We start from the raw sequence: 14,735 nt of genomic DNA, 5'->3' as shown, positions 1-14,735 counted from the left end.
AGAGCATAAAATAAAATAGTCAATTGGAAAGGTAGGAAGGGACCAGGTTGTGAAGGAAGGCCTTTAAAAACCTAATAGGTTTTTTAATTTGTTCCTAGAAGTAATAGGGAGCCATTAGAATTCATGGAGTTGGAAGGTGACACTGTCAGACCAGATCTTTAAGAATATTACTTTATAGCAATAGTATATTAACCACAGTGGGGAGAGACTTGAGCCAAACTAAATAGCCCATCTTTTAGTTAGCTTCTATCTCTAAATCTATGAATCATCTTTTCCCTCTCCAAAATTCTATGATTATGGTTGATGTACATTATAATGAAAATAGTAGTTGTGCAAAAATTATTTGGAATAAATGTGATTTTTAACATAGTAGCCTATATTTCACACAATTACTATATTATATGGACTACTTCATTTCTAGGAAATATCATAATTCCAATAAATGTTGGCATATAAAAGTGGGAACCTTAAGTTCAAACTAATTTTGTTTGTTAACTTTCAAATGCTTTCCTTTTATTTCTTCTTTTTTCAAACCAGTAACCCAGATACACGCCCAGCTGGCCTTGAGGAATCTGACCAACAATCACTGTCTGGAGAACAAGGAATTAACTTGGACAGCACAGGCCCTAAACTCTCAGATTTTGCAAGTAGGCCACCAGGTGATAAAGCATAATGATGTCACTTGTCTTGTCTATGGCATGTGAAAGGGGATCTTGTTGGTGTTCTTCCTTCCCCTCAAGGAAGAAGCAACACTATTTTGTCCATTGTGACTTATATGTATTTCCTGAACATTTTGGCATATGTGTTTCTTGAGAATTTTGTTGTGTTGTTAAATAATAAACCTTTTTTAAAAAAAAATAATAAAATCTGTCTGAAGGTACACGTACCTTTGGATTCACCTCCACTTGGACCTTTCAGCTTCTTCCAAAGGAAGACTGAAATGGGATGGACTGCCCTGATTCTGAGTCCAAGCCCTGACAACCAAGTCCCAGCCATATTCAGAGAAGCCAAGTTTAAATGAGTTTTCCCTTCTCTTATCCTGCTACTCTGCCCTTTCCGCACTGTAATCCAAGATATCCAAGAAATAAATGCTTATATTTATTTCATATTGGCAAGCTTGATGTCAAAAAGAAGTGTGCTGGTCTTAGAAACTGTCACTGTAGCACCTAGGGAGTGAGTTAGGGCCCCTCTCAGATGAAATATTGTCTATACCAATAAATGGCAGGTTCACTAAGAGGTCTCTTCACCATCCTGTAACAGGAAGAGCCACGAAGATTGTAGGCAGGTCTTGTCCACTATCCATAGCAGTAACTAATAGTAGGAAGACCTTGGATGCCCTTGTCTACTCTTCCTTAAGATCTTCCCACATTACTATCTATTTGTTTTACCTTTTACATTATTAGCAACCTTGTGACTACTCAGATATTGCCTGTCTCTCCATAGACCTTTCAGAGCATTCATGTCTAGAATTGTAATTTCTACTAGATAATGCTACAGTGCTCCTGCTCTACTCTGGATAGGTGCTGGAAATAGGTGCTGTTTCCTTTTCTAATGCAGATGTGCCAGATGCTGAAGCCACAAGTTGAGAAAGGATATTTCTCACCTGTATCATGGCATTAGCATCAAGGAACTTGTGGAGAAACCATAATTGCTTTAATGCTTGATATTAAGTAATGACCCTTGTGGAATCTCATATAGAAAAGAATATCTGTGGTATTCAACATATAATATGCTTGATTGTGTTAGTAGGCATCTTTTTCATTTATTTTGAGAGAAATACCTCAAGGACAGTATTAAATATGTAACAATACTGTATTTTACCTTGGGGGGAAGTTTGTTTTAAAGGAAATCTACATTGCATTCTTAAAAACATGGATAACACTGTTCATATCTAGATTCTCTAGCATTTACTGGTAGGTGCCAAACAAATCTTTGCTCTTAAGTATTTAACTGTTCATTCATTCTGTTCTTAAATAAGGCTTATCCATACGGGTCAAAGTAACACTTGACTGGTACTTTTGTATATAATAATAGCTCTTAAACTAATATCCATTCAATCCTACCAGGGTGTAGGATTTGGTACCTAAGAGTTGTGAAGGGCTTTAACAACAACCAAAAAAAAGCTTCTAAACCTGCAGTGCCTGATAGTACAGCTTTAACAATTTACATTGCTAAAGCTGCATTTCAGCTCCATGCCCCTTTTCCTCCAGCTCACTTCCTTCATTGGTGATGTCAGGATCCTTTTTAGTCCTCATTTTCAGTTCTATGATAAGTAATATTTCTTTGTAAGCAGTGAGGCAACTATTTAAGCCTTGCTCGCATCTCTTTTCCATTTGTTGTCCAACAGGCCAAATGGTGTTGTCTTTGGTCTGACATTTTCTAATGGTGTGAGTTATTGAGAAATCTTTCTGCAGGTGGTGAAAATAAAGAAGTATAATTAAATAAAGGGGTAAGGGACAATTTTAAAAGATGGACTTATGAATAAATATATAAAATTCCCCTTTCAGAGTTTATATATGTATCTTCTTATCATTAATAGTTCACTGAACTAATAAATGTCCTAGGCAACCAACAGGTCTGAGTTGCTATTAAGATTTACTGAAGGAAGTAAATCCTAGACTTGTTTTAGAAGGATCTTGATTTTTAAAAGCCATAAAACTATCTATGCCTCTACAAACATCAACTAAAACAATACATAATGAAAATAGGTAATTCTCCCAGATGGAGGGAATCATTTCATTTATATGGATAGTGAAAGTCAGATGACATCTACATGACACTGAAGTTCTAGATGGGTTTAAAGCATCCATGTGATTGGATTTATCACGTTGATTCACATTTTGGGCAGATTTGTCACCTGGACTTTACCTCTTGCCATGAATAGCTGTGTTAAGGTTGCCAGAGCCTGCAATCAAACTCCAGAGGCTCAGGAGCACTAATGATTTTTGCCCTCTCCTAAGCTTTCCATTTTCTTAAACTAGATGTATACCCAATGCCAAAAGGCTGCATCCTGGAAAAAGACTATGCTTGCATTGTTTGTATAGGTTCAATGTGGCCTTCCTCAGAAGTATCAGTGAATGTTTGTGAAAATGCTTTACAGATTCCTGAACTTACTTGTTGGAAATCTAACTTCCCTGATTTGGGGGGCTCGTTCTAGGTTATCCATCTCAACAAGTTGAACAAAGGCCACTACAACAGATGCCTCCTCAACTCATGCAGCATGTGCCGCCATCCCAGCAACCACCACCACAGCAGCCACCACCACAGCCACCTCAACCACAGCCCCCACCACCACCCCCTACTCAGGCACAGTCACAGCAACAGCAGCAACAAATGATGATGATGCTTATGATGCAGCAAGATCCCAAATCAATCAGACTGCCTGTGTCCCAAAATGTTCACCCCACAAGGGGTTCCCTAAATCCAGATGCACAGAGAATGCCCATGCAACAGAGTGGTGGCATGTCAGTAATGGTCAGCTTACAAGGCCCTGGCTCAGTACCACCATCTCCTGATAAGCAAAGGATGCCATTGCCAGTTAATCCTCCCCTGGGAAATAATACAAGAAAAATGGTATACTCAGATAATCTACAGAATCCTTCCAGTTCACCTCTGGGAGAAGTGGCATCTCTTCCTGAAGGAAGTGGAAATGAAGTTACTCCAGTTTCAGGGGCTTCAAATAACCTGGCTTCGCATTTAGTAGTTTCTCAGAATCAATTAATGATGCCAGGGCCAAAACCGGGACCATCTCCCCTTTCTGCTGCTACTCAAGGTGCAAGTCCACAGCAACCACCAATTAATTCTTTATCTAGCTCTCATGGTCACCATTTTTCAAATGTTGCTACCCCTACACAGACATCCAGGCCTAAAACACCAAATAGGGCCAGCCCAAGGCCATATTACCCTCAGACACCAAACAACCGTCCACCTAGCACAGAACCTTCAGAAATAAGTTTGTCACCAGAACGTCTCAATGCTTCTATAGCTGGTCTCTTTCCTCCTCAGATTAATATTCCTTTACCTCCCAGACCTAATCTGAATAGAGGATTTGATCAGCAGGGTCTTAATCCAACTACTTTGAAGGCCATTGGGCAAGCTCCTTCAAATCTCACTATTAATAATCCTTCAAGCTTTGCTCCTCCACAGACTCATAAGTTGGATTCTGTTGTTGTTAATTCTGGAAAGCAGGCTAATGTTGGAGGAACAAAACGAGCTAGTCCGAGCAATAGTCGAAGGTCTAGTCCTGGGTCCAGTAGGAAAACTACACCAAGTCCAGGCAGACAAAACTCAAAAACACCTAAGTTGTCTCTGGCATCCCAGACAAATCCAGCTCTAATGCAGGGTGCAGAATTGCAAAGAAATGTTTTGGCCAATTCTACTTCTTTACCCACACCTGTACCTGGGAATTTTCCTAATAACAGCATGCTGAATCCACCAAACCCAACAGTGCCTATGACTGCAGTGGCTAGTATTACTGAGGATAACAAAGAGAGTCTTAATGTCCCCCCGGACAATGACTGCCAGACTGCCCCAGGTAATAAAGAGCAGGCAAATGTTGAGCTAAAAGCCATTCCTGTCCAAGAAATGAAGATGATGGTTTCTGAAGACCAACAAAAGAAGGAGATGCAACCTTTAGACACTAGCAAACTTCCTATTGCAGAAGAGAACAAATCTGTGCTCTCTTCTGCTATGAGAGAAGCCCCAACATCTCTAAGTCAACTTCTTGATAATTCTGGAGCTCCTAATGTTACCATTAAGCCCCCTGGGCTTACCAGTCTTGAAGTGTCACCTACAGTGTCATCAGGGGAGGATCTAAAAAAGATAGCTGTCCTTCCTCCACTGCAGGATCCACCTTCTGGTAAGGAATCTTCTAATCCCTTAAACTTGCCTCTCAGTAATGAGCCATGTTCAACCCAAATGCACCAAGAATTGGGTGAGGTCAACTCTAGTGGCACACCAAATGTACCCCCAACAATGTCCAGGCCTGTCAACTCCTCCATTTCTACTCCTTTGCCACCAAACCAAATAACTGTCTTTGTAACTTCAAACCCCATTACTACTTCTGCTAATACATCAACACCTCTGCCATCTCACCTGCAGCCTACATTAATGTCAACAGTAGTCACAATGCCCAATGTGGGAAACAAAGTTATGGTTTCCGAGGGGCAGTCATCAGCTCAGTCCAATGCTCGACCTCAGTTCATTACACCAGTATTTATCAATTCATCCTCGATAATTCAGGTTATGAAAGGATCTCAGTCAAGTACAATTCCTGCAGCCCCACTGACCTCTAACTCCAGTTTAATGTCACAGCCTGTGGCAGTGGTTGGCCCTTTACACATACCCCAAAACATAAAGTTTTCCTCTGCTCCTGCACCTCCTAGTGTACCATCCAGTAGCCCTGCCCCAAGTATACCAACCAATAGGTCATTGGTTCTTAACTCTCGGGCAGCACCCATTCAGCTTCCTTCTCCCCCATCCACAGCTTCTTCAGTTGTTCCTACACAGACCCCTGTCCAGCAAGTCAAAGAGTTTAGCCCAGATGATGCTAGTCCTCAAGTTAGTGTTTCATCAGATCAGTGCCCTATAGCAGCTGCACAGTCAGCAGTGATGGTCTCACCTCTTCTTACCAGTAGTCCAGGTTCCTCTGGCAACCGAAGAAGCCCAGTTTCATCTAGTAAGGGCAAGGGGAAAGTGGACAAGATTGGTCAGATTTTGTTGACCAAGGCATGCAAGAAAGTAACAGGATCTCTTGAAAAAGGGGAGGAACAGTATGCTGTGGATGGAGATGCTGAAGGCCAGGGCCTGGAAATGCCAGCCCTTTGTAATGTGGGAACTGAGCAGATAACTACAGAACCGGACAATAAGGCCACCACACCCCCGGCACCCACTCTGCTAAAGATAAGCACTCCTGGGCCTGGCACACCAAGTGTTAGCACCATGGCTATTTCTTCTTCCTCAGTACCAGTGGCGCCGAGCTTACTGAGCAGTGCTTCTCCTGCCAGTGCACCATCTATGGTAAATGCCCCAGTGATTTCAGAGCTTGCTTCCACAACCCCAAATACTAAAAATAATCATGGTGGCATAGTGACTGAACAGCTTGGAATTGGCCTAGTGGAAGAGAAAGCAGGAACCCACCCAGAGCTTCTTCAGAATATAGGTATGTACTCTGAGCCTTATGGTTTTTCCTCCTGCAGAGAGTTAGAAATTTAACAGTGAATTTAAGAAGTTTGGATCATGGGCAACTAAGTGGCTCAGTAGATAGAGCGCCAGGCCTGGAAACAGGAGGTCTTGGGTTCAAATGTGGCCTCAAACACTTCCTAGTTGTATGACTCTGAGCAAGTCACTTGACCCCCATTGCCTAGCCCTTACCACTCTTCTGCCTTGGAATCAATGCACAGTATTGATTCCAAGACAGAAGGTAAGGGTTTAAAAAGAAGAAATTTGAGTGATGGCCAAAGAGAAAGAGAACTGATTTAAGAGCATTCTGTTGTCTTATACTGAAGGGTAAAAAAATATAAGTCCATTTTCTCACTGAAGCTATTTATTTTATATAGGCATACTGTTTACTTAACAGTGCTTTAAAATTAATATAAGCTTATATAAATATTTTTTCATTAATATTATTATAAATTTAGAGAATTTCAGAGTTGTAAGACATTAGGCCAGGCCTCTCATTTTAAAATGGAGGCTCAGAGAGTGGGAGTCCTACGTCAAAGTCCTTCCTCAATCAGAAAATATTTACTAAGTACTTACTTTGTTCCAGGCACTGTGCTAATAATATATTCTAGGAATAAAAAGAAGAAAGAATTAGAACCCAAGTTCCTGGATTCTTATTGCAGTGCTCTTTTCATTATGCCACATTATTTGTGATTTTGCCAAATCCTGTCAAGACATACAGGCTATCTTCAAGTATAGATACCCAATTTAAAATATCTCTTATATAGGAACTTTTGGAAATGGATACTTAATACAAAGAAGCAGCTAGTATTTGTTTTATTTTAATTTTATTTAGTCAATTTAGAACATTATTCCTTGGTTACAAGAATCATATTCTTTCCCTCCCTGCCCTCCCCCCACCCTGTAGCAAATGTGCAATTCCACTGGGTATTGAATGTGTCCTTGATCAGAACCTATTCCCATGTTGTTGATGTTTGCATTAGGATGTTCCTTTAGAGTTTACATCCCCAATCATATCCCCTCAACCCATGTGATCAAGCAGTTGTTTTTCTTCGGTGTTTCTATTCCCACAGTTTTTCCTTTGAATGTGGATAATGTTCTTTCTCATAGATCCCTCCAAGTTGTTCAGTATCAATGCATTGCCACTAATGGAGAAGTTTATTACATTCAATTGTATCACAGTGTGTCAGTTTCTGTGTACAATGTTCTCCTGGTTCTGCTCCTCTCGCTCTGCATCACTTCCTGGAGGTCGTTCCAGTCTCCATGGAATTCCTCCACTTTATTATTCCTTTGAGCACAATAGTATTCTATCCCCAACATATACCACAATTTGTTCAGCCATTCCCCAATCGAAGGGCATCCCCTCGTTTTCCAATTTTTGGCCACCACAAAGAGTGCAGCTATGAATATTCTTGTACAAGTCTTTTTCCTTATTATCTCTTTGGGGTACAAACCCAGCAGTGCTATGGTTGGATCAAAGGGCAGACAGTCTTTTAGCACCCTTTGGGCATAGTTCCAAATTGCCCTCCAGAATGGTTGGATCAATTCACAACTCCACCAGCAACGCATTAATGTCCCAACTTTGCCACATCCCCTCCAGCATTCATTATTTTCCATTGCTGTCATGTTAGCCAATCAAACAGCTAGTATTTTAAAAGTGATGCCATATTTATTTTCCATGCACCATTCTACTAATGCATATGAAACCTAAAAATGAAATGGAAGCCAGATGTTGCTTAAAGTAGACTCTGCTGTTGTGTTTTCCATTTCTTCCCTTCAGGAAACATTATTACCTCACACGACAAGAAACAAATAATATTTGTAATCCTATCAGAAAGGCAGGTTTGATTACAAAGCATTCAGGACTATATAATACTATTAATGCAATGCCAGGGAAGTCTGTGAATCAGCAGAATTTGGAAAAATATTTAAAATTAGGTAATGTTCTCTAGTGGGCACTTAATTTAATTTCCAAGTACCATCTGTGTAATTCCTTGGTATAATGGAACAGTCATAGGAAAGGTTAACAACATAGTGTTAAAACTTTTTCAGAAGAGGAGCTAAAATATTACATTAATAAGAATCCATGGTGACCACATCATTGAAGAAAAAGGGAAATCTACCAATTTGTAGTATCTAGGAGGAAAGGAAACTTATATCTTAAGGAACCAAGCCAGCTCTTACCATCAACATCACTGCCTAATATTCATATTGAAACATTTGTTTCATGTTCATTCTTGTCCATCATACTGTGTAGGCATATTAAGGACCCTATGTGTCTGTGGAATTTCTGCTGTTCAGGGCAGCTTCATCTCTATTTATTGTACCCTTGCTGAGAGAGAGAAAAATGCCTCAGAATTAATAATCAGTTGAGTCTGGGGTTAATTTATCCTCTCAGGCAGTTCTTTAAATGATTGTAACTGACTCAGGTCCTTCACTTAGGCTACTTCTACAATCTACAGACAACCACAACTAGTATTCTTTTCAGACACCACCACCACCACCACTTGATTATTCTTAGAAAATACTCAGTTCTGGTTCCAGTCACATGGACAAAAGCCCTAGGGAACATACAACAGGCCAGTAAGAGGATGGAACTTGACACAGCAGTGGGCTTTGATTTAAAATATGGGTCCTGGAAACCACAGCTCCAAATACAAATCACTCTTCCTGGAATGATGTTTCTGCATATTCTGTTTCAGACCTGCTTCTTGAGAATTGACAAATACAAGAGCTGTAGTAGATTATAAGCACCACCTTTTGTATGTACAACTCACTCCCACCCCCAGACTTGCACTTATTGACAGCTGGCCCCTGAATAGTGATAAGCATTTTTCAGTGGCTTCATCTTATAGTTAAAATAGCTCTCTCTGATTCTATACAATGCTATTTACTAAAAGACATCTACATATTTCTTTTTGCATTTTGGCATATGATCTCAAGAATTTTGATCTAATTTAAAACATGCATGAATTAAGTAGTTATTCCATTTCCAGCACTGCTATGTGCTCTAATGGATACAGAGGAATATGAGGTGATTCCTGCCTTCATCAGGGAGTATAACAAAATATCACTTAATTGCTGAAAGGTATGTAATAAACTATAAGTGCTGGAGAAGTGATTGAATTTCCTTTAAAGACCTTCGTTCAGGACTCTGAAAGTGTCTTGGAAAAGCTGATACCCAGGAACAAAAATACTAAGTTGCAAAGGAGTGATTGTCCTGGGGGATGGGGGTGAGGGTGGGGACTGACTTTTTTTTTTTTAATTCAGTCAATTTAGAATATTTTTCCTTGGTTACAAGAGTCATGTTCTTTCCCTCCCTTACCCCCAACCCCTCCTGTAGCTGACATGCAATTCCACAGGGTTTTACATGCGTCCTTGATCAAAACCTATTTCCATATTGTTATGTTTGCACTAGGGTGATCATTTAGAGGGATGACTGACATTCTTGCATGTACACATAGATAAACTTCCAAGTGCCGGTCTTTGCCAGACAGTAAAATAAAGATGAACTTCTTGATAAGGCTTGAAATTTATTTGTAAATTCAAGAATATCTCATCCCATAATTCATTTAGAACTATAAGAAAGAACCTGGTTGGTTGCTTAAAAGTTCTTTCTGTTATGAAACCACATACTGCAACACTACATTTTATTTTGCTTTGGAGAAAAAAAATTAGATCACCTTGCTTTCCTCACCTATTTTAGCACCTTCACCAAATCTGACCCAGAAGGAGATCCCAGCTGTACCACCTCAGGGACCTGCACATAGACCAGGTAGAGTATACTTTGGAAAAGCTTCTCTATGGGCTAGAATGAATTAGAGGGTAATACCCTTTGCTTTAGGCATCTTAATTATTTCCAACCTTGCTTTCATTTTCACTCATTTTGGGGTGGGGGGCCAGAAATATCAGCTCAAGGAAGGAAACTATTAAAAATTTTTCTATGTCATTTTTTGAACCAACTTTGTTATAAAGGCCAGGCTTATAATTGATTGTTCTTGCCTTCAGATCCTCCAGCCTTCCTACCTTTTCCCTATTTGTAGTAATATTTAACCATTTTATTGACAAATGACACTTTAATTAAGGTCACAATGTCATAGACTCTTAAGAAAAGAAAGGAACTTCAGAGATCCTCATGTTACATGCATTCAAGTGATTCTTATCCAGTTTAATCTCCTATCTCTAATTCATCCTCCACGTTGCCACCAGATTAATTGTCAATCCCCTCTACAAGAATATTCAAACACTTCGAATAGGTCTTCTCTTGGCCAAACCTTAGATGTCCTTATTCCTGATATAGTGCCCCATTCTGTAAACTTGACAGAACTCTCACTATTGTTTTGTTGCTCTTCTATAGTCCCATTGCTCCAGCATTCCCAGGAGCCTTGAAGAATTGCTAGCTTCTATAGAACAGAAAGGGAAAATACTATTAAACAGTGCTCATATTAATTATGACTAAAAATCATGATTCATAAAGCACATCTCTTATTAAATTGTAAAGTAGTACCAGCAAATAAAAGTCATTCCAGGCATGTCTGTGTAAGTTTTTGTTTGTCACTTAGGCCTAGGATGCTGCAAATAAGTGTGCAGTCATATTTCTAGAGGAAGGAAATTGGTGATATAGCATACTACAAGACACACTTGTTTGTTAAGATCTAAGTTCCCATACATATCCTTCCTGAATTGTATGCTAATCTGGCCTATCTATGGATTTTACTGATATTGAAGACATAATTGTCATAACCTAGTCTGCCTTAGATATGGTATGTGTGTGTGTGTGTGTGTGTGTGTGTGTGTGTAATCAGAGCTCTTCCCCCCTCCCCCAATATTTAGTTTCTCCTGGCTCTTAAGGATTGTGATAGGGTTAACAAGCTTTACATGCTTGAAGATCAGACTTGGGAAACTTTTTCTTTCCCATATCATCTCATTGCTAGTATACAGTACAGCAACATTTTTAAGACCATCAAATATAAAATTAAAAAGAAAAAATTTGTATATGATCATGATTATACACATCTTAGCTTATTTCCCTCTGATCCATTTGTTATTTCTCTAGGTAAAAGACATTCATATACCTTTGATGACTTTCATCTTCATGCAAAATAAAGAATTGACTCCTAGTTTAGTATTTAAGATCTCCCACCATTTGGCTTTAACCTCCTGCTTCAGCCAGATTGTTCTTTTAGCTGTCTCCTAAGCATGCTTAGGTGTATGTTCATAGCAATTCTCTACCCATTGAAAAACTACCTGTCCTTCAAAGACCAGCTCAGTCCTGCTTCTCCTATAGTGCCATGCATAGAATCTATAAGCAATTCATACTAGTTGATTGAAAGTTATTAAACTCAGTGAATATTTATTAAGTACTATTCTATGGAGTATCTTGTGCACGGTGCTGCACTATACAAAGAATTGAGAAACAAGTTTTATAGGAAGAAAACACATATACAACTACAACACAAACTGGAAAAATAGATCTATGGAGATTCATGGAAGAAAAATATCACCTTCCCTTAATAGAGGAGGGTTGCATTTAAATGGGGTCTTCACGAATGGCCAGGCTTTAGGCAGACCAAAAAATGTATAGGGGAAACATTTCCTCAACAAACAACCTTGTGCAAGGGCACAGGCTAAAGGCAGTGAGGAGGGAACCTTAAGCTGAAAAGGTGGGCTAGTGTCAGATGTTGGAAAACCTCAAATGTCAGGCCAAGGAATTAGGACTTCATAAGCAATAGATTAGTATGCACTAGGTAGTATTTTAGAGAGAAAAACATACTTGAGGGCTGACTGAGCTTCTTGGCATTCTGTGAATCAACCCGCCTCTTTTAAGTCATCTATTTATATATAGTGTGGTACTAGGTATATATATATATATAAAATAAGTTTGCAGTTTCCTGTGTCATCTTTTTCTCCTTGTATATTTAAATGTTGATTCATGTTTACATCTGTTGTCTCGAATTTTTTTTAAAAAGGCACGGCAGCTGGGTGACTCAGTGGGCTGAGAGCCAGGCCCAGAGACAGGAGGTCCTGGGTTCAAAGCTGACCTCAGACACTTCCTAGTTATGTGACCCTGGGGAAGTCACTTAACCCCCATTGTTTAACCCGTACCACTCTTCTGCCTTGGTACCAATACACACTATTGATTCCAAGATGGAAGGTATGGGTTTTATAAAAAATAAAAGGAAATATGCTAGGGCCCTGCCCATAGAGTTTATCAATAAACATTAATTAAGCACCTATTATGTGACAGGCACTGTGTTAAGTCTAGTTGTAAAGGCAAGATGTAATTAAATGAAACAATTAATGAATGATATATCTGAATTTAACAGTATAGACTATGAAACCATGTGATAAGATGCTAGGTAAGATTTTTATAACATTGCTTAACAGTGTCATATTAATGTAAACAGAAATATAAAATGTCCCTAGTTAATGATAAAAAATAGTTCATAATTAAGTGGTCCTTTTTTGATGGGAGTGGTCTGCTCTCAATTCTTGGGGTAAAGTTCTATTTCTCCAAGGAATGTTCTTGTCAGCAAGAATTGCTCCAGCCCTGCTGGCTTTAAGTGACCACAAGAGGGCACACATGAGCAGGAAAGGGTAGAAACATTGCCCAGAAATCCTATATTCATCCCATTCCTCCTAAACTTCAGTTCTGCAATGTTCACTGACTATCACATTTGAAAGGGACTTAATTTAGTTCTAAAGCATAAAAATGTATAATTCTTAGGTAGTACTTGAATACTGATTTTTTTTAAGATAAGGATTAATGGATCTATTTAAAAGGGAAGTTCCAGATTTAGTTACCTTAATATCAAATGGTATTGATCATAGAAGTCTTTATTTACAGCATAGGGTTGTTGAAAATCAGACCAGATTACATGCCTCCCATATTCATTGGGTATTGTAAACACTAGCCATGATTTTCTACCATCTGCAGTGAGTATCTGTGGGCAGGGAGACTTCATTCCAAGTAGGACACTCAGATTTTCTATAGACATCTGTATTTTTAGTTGTACCCATATCACAGTAGCTTCTGCAAAAGGCATTTTTTTAGTCTCTTTTTCTGTTTCTTGCAGAACTGGAAGCAAATGCTGCTATAGTCTCCAGTCAAAGGTAAGATGATATAATTCCTGTTAATTCAGCAGGAAAATAAACCTCTTTGGAGACTCAGCTTTCTCAGTTTCTAAATGGCAACTCTTCTTGCCCTTTTTCTTCACTTCATTCACCTGGCTATTTTCCCTTCTGAATTGGCTAGTTGTCATTGGCATTTACTAGACATTAACTTTAGCCCCCAAAGATAGGGTTTCTCCTAATAAAGTTGGGTGACCACCACTTTAGCATCTGTAGAAATATACCAATCTGCTTCTTGTGCAAACAAGAGCATAGGCCTTATGTCCTCACATTGGAAGTGAGTAACAACATATAGTTAAACTAATTAGTGGAAAGAAATAGCTTTTTGAGGTTATAGATGTCTTTCTTGAATGTTAGAATGAGGAAGGGATCTTGGAATACATGTGGTTGGGGCAGCATGTAGGTGGCTCAGTGAATAGAGAGCCAGGCCTGGAGGGAGGAGATCCTGGATTCAGTTCTGGTCTCAGACACTTCCTAGCTGTTTAACTGGTCAATCACAACTCCAGTTGTCTATCCCTTACTGTTCTTCCTTAGAACCAATACTTAGTATCAATTTTAAGACAGAAGTAGAAGTTTAAAAAAAGAAAGACATGCATGTGGTCTATCCTCATCATTGTACAGAAAGGATCAAAGTCCCAGAGGTAAATGAATTGCCCACGATCACACAATAAATTAGTAGCAGTCATGTCTAAACTCAGTTCTGATGTTCAGTTTAAAGTTCTTTCCATCATACTGTTTTCAATGCATAGCAATACATAGAATCACAAAATTTTATAGCTGGAATAGACCTGAGAAATCTCTACTTCAACCTTGTACCCACTATGAGAATCATCTCTATATAATCTCCTTGATATAGGGTGATATGGGGTAATTCAATGTCAGTTTGAAGACTGGTGTGAAAAATTGCCTTGTGGAAGTTGTTGGATATTTATTCCCCCAGAAAGCTCTTTTGGGTGGAAGTTGCACAGGGACGGAGTCCAGCTCAATGTAAAAAACAAACTAGGGGGCAGCTGGGTAGCTCAGTGGATTGAGAGCCAGGTCTAGAGATGGGAGGTCCTAGGTTCAAATCTGGCCTCATACTTCCCAGATGTGTGACCCTGGGCAAGTCACTTAACCCCCATTGCCTAGCCCTTACCACTCTTCTGCCTTGGAACCAATATACAGTATTGATTCCAAGATGGAAAGTAAGGGTTTAAAAAAACAACAACTAAATAATAATTAGGACTATCCAAAAATGGGGTTTTTGAGGGGAGGAGCCAATAGATGTCACCATGCCACTAGAAGGAAGATGGATAATATTTGCAAGAGGAAAGAGAAAGGAGTAACTTCCTTTGGCACTAGCTATTTGGTAGTGGCTGAGACAAGGAAGGGAAAATGCAGCAGCCACCTTTATTGGACCAAGACTTTTCATTCAGGCAGTTAAA

The 14,735-nt window shown here is 39.3% G+C and overlaps 1 protein-coding gene across 5 annotated transcripts in view; it reads left to right on the top strand.

Annotated features, from left to right (window-relative positions):
- Window positions 1-14,735, top strand: part of NCOA6 (nuclear receptor coactivator 6) — a 78,261-nt gene that overhangs the window by 58,808 nt on the left and 4,718 nt on the right. For 3 of the 5 annotated variants that reach the window (XM_056821954.1, XM_056821946.1, XM_001371441.5), the window contains 4 exons: window positions 538-659; window positions 3,158-6,160; window positions 9,887-9,955; window positions 13,257-13,293. In XM_056821954.1, the coding sequence (XP_056677932.1) occupies window positions 538-659; window positions 3,158-6,160; window positions 9,887-9,955; window positions 13,257-13,293 (3,231 nt within the window). The remainder of the gene's footprint in view (window positions 1-537; window positions 660-3,157; window positions 6,161-9,886; window positions 9,956-13,256; window positions 13,294-14,735) is intronic. The other 2 variants (XM_056821961.1, XM_056821967.1) reach the window with 2 other exon arrangements.

The sequence above is a fragment of the Monodelphis domestica genome, chromosome 1 (genome assembly GCF_027887165.1).
Source record: "Monodelphis domestica isolate mMonDom1 chromosome 1, mMonDom1.pri, whole genome shotgun sequence".
In the NCBI taxonomy this organism is placed as follows: Eukaryota; Metazoa; Chordata; class Mammalia; order Didelphimorphia; family Didelphidae; genus Monodelphis; species Monodelphis domestica.
The sequence above is the reverse complement of the archived record's forward strand: the minus strand, read 5'-3'. Positions and strand labels throughout refer to the sequence as shown.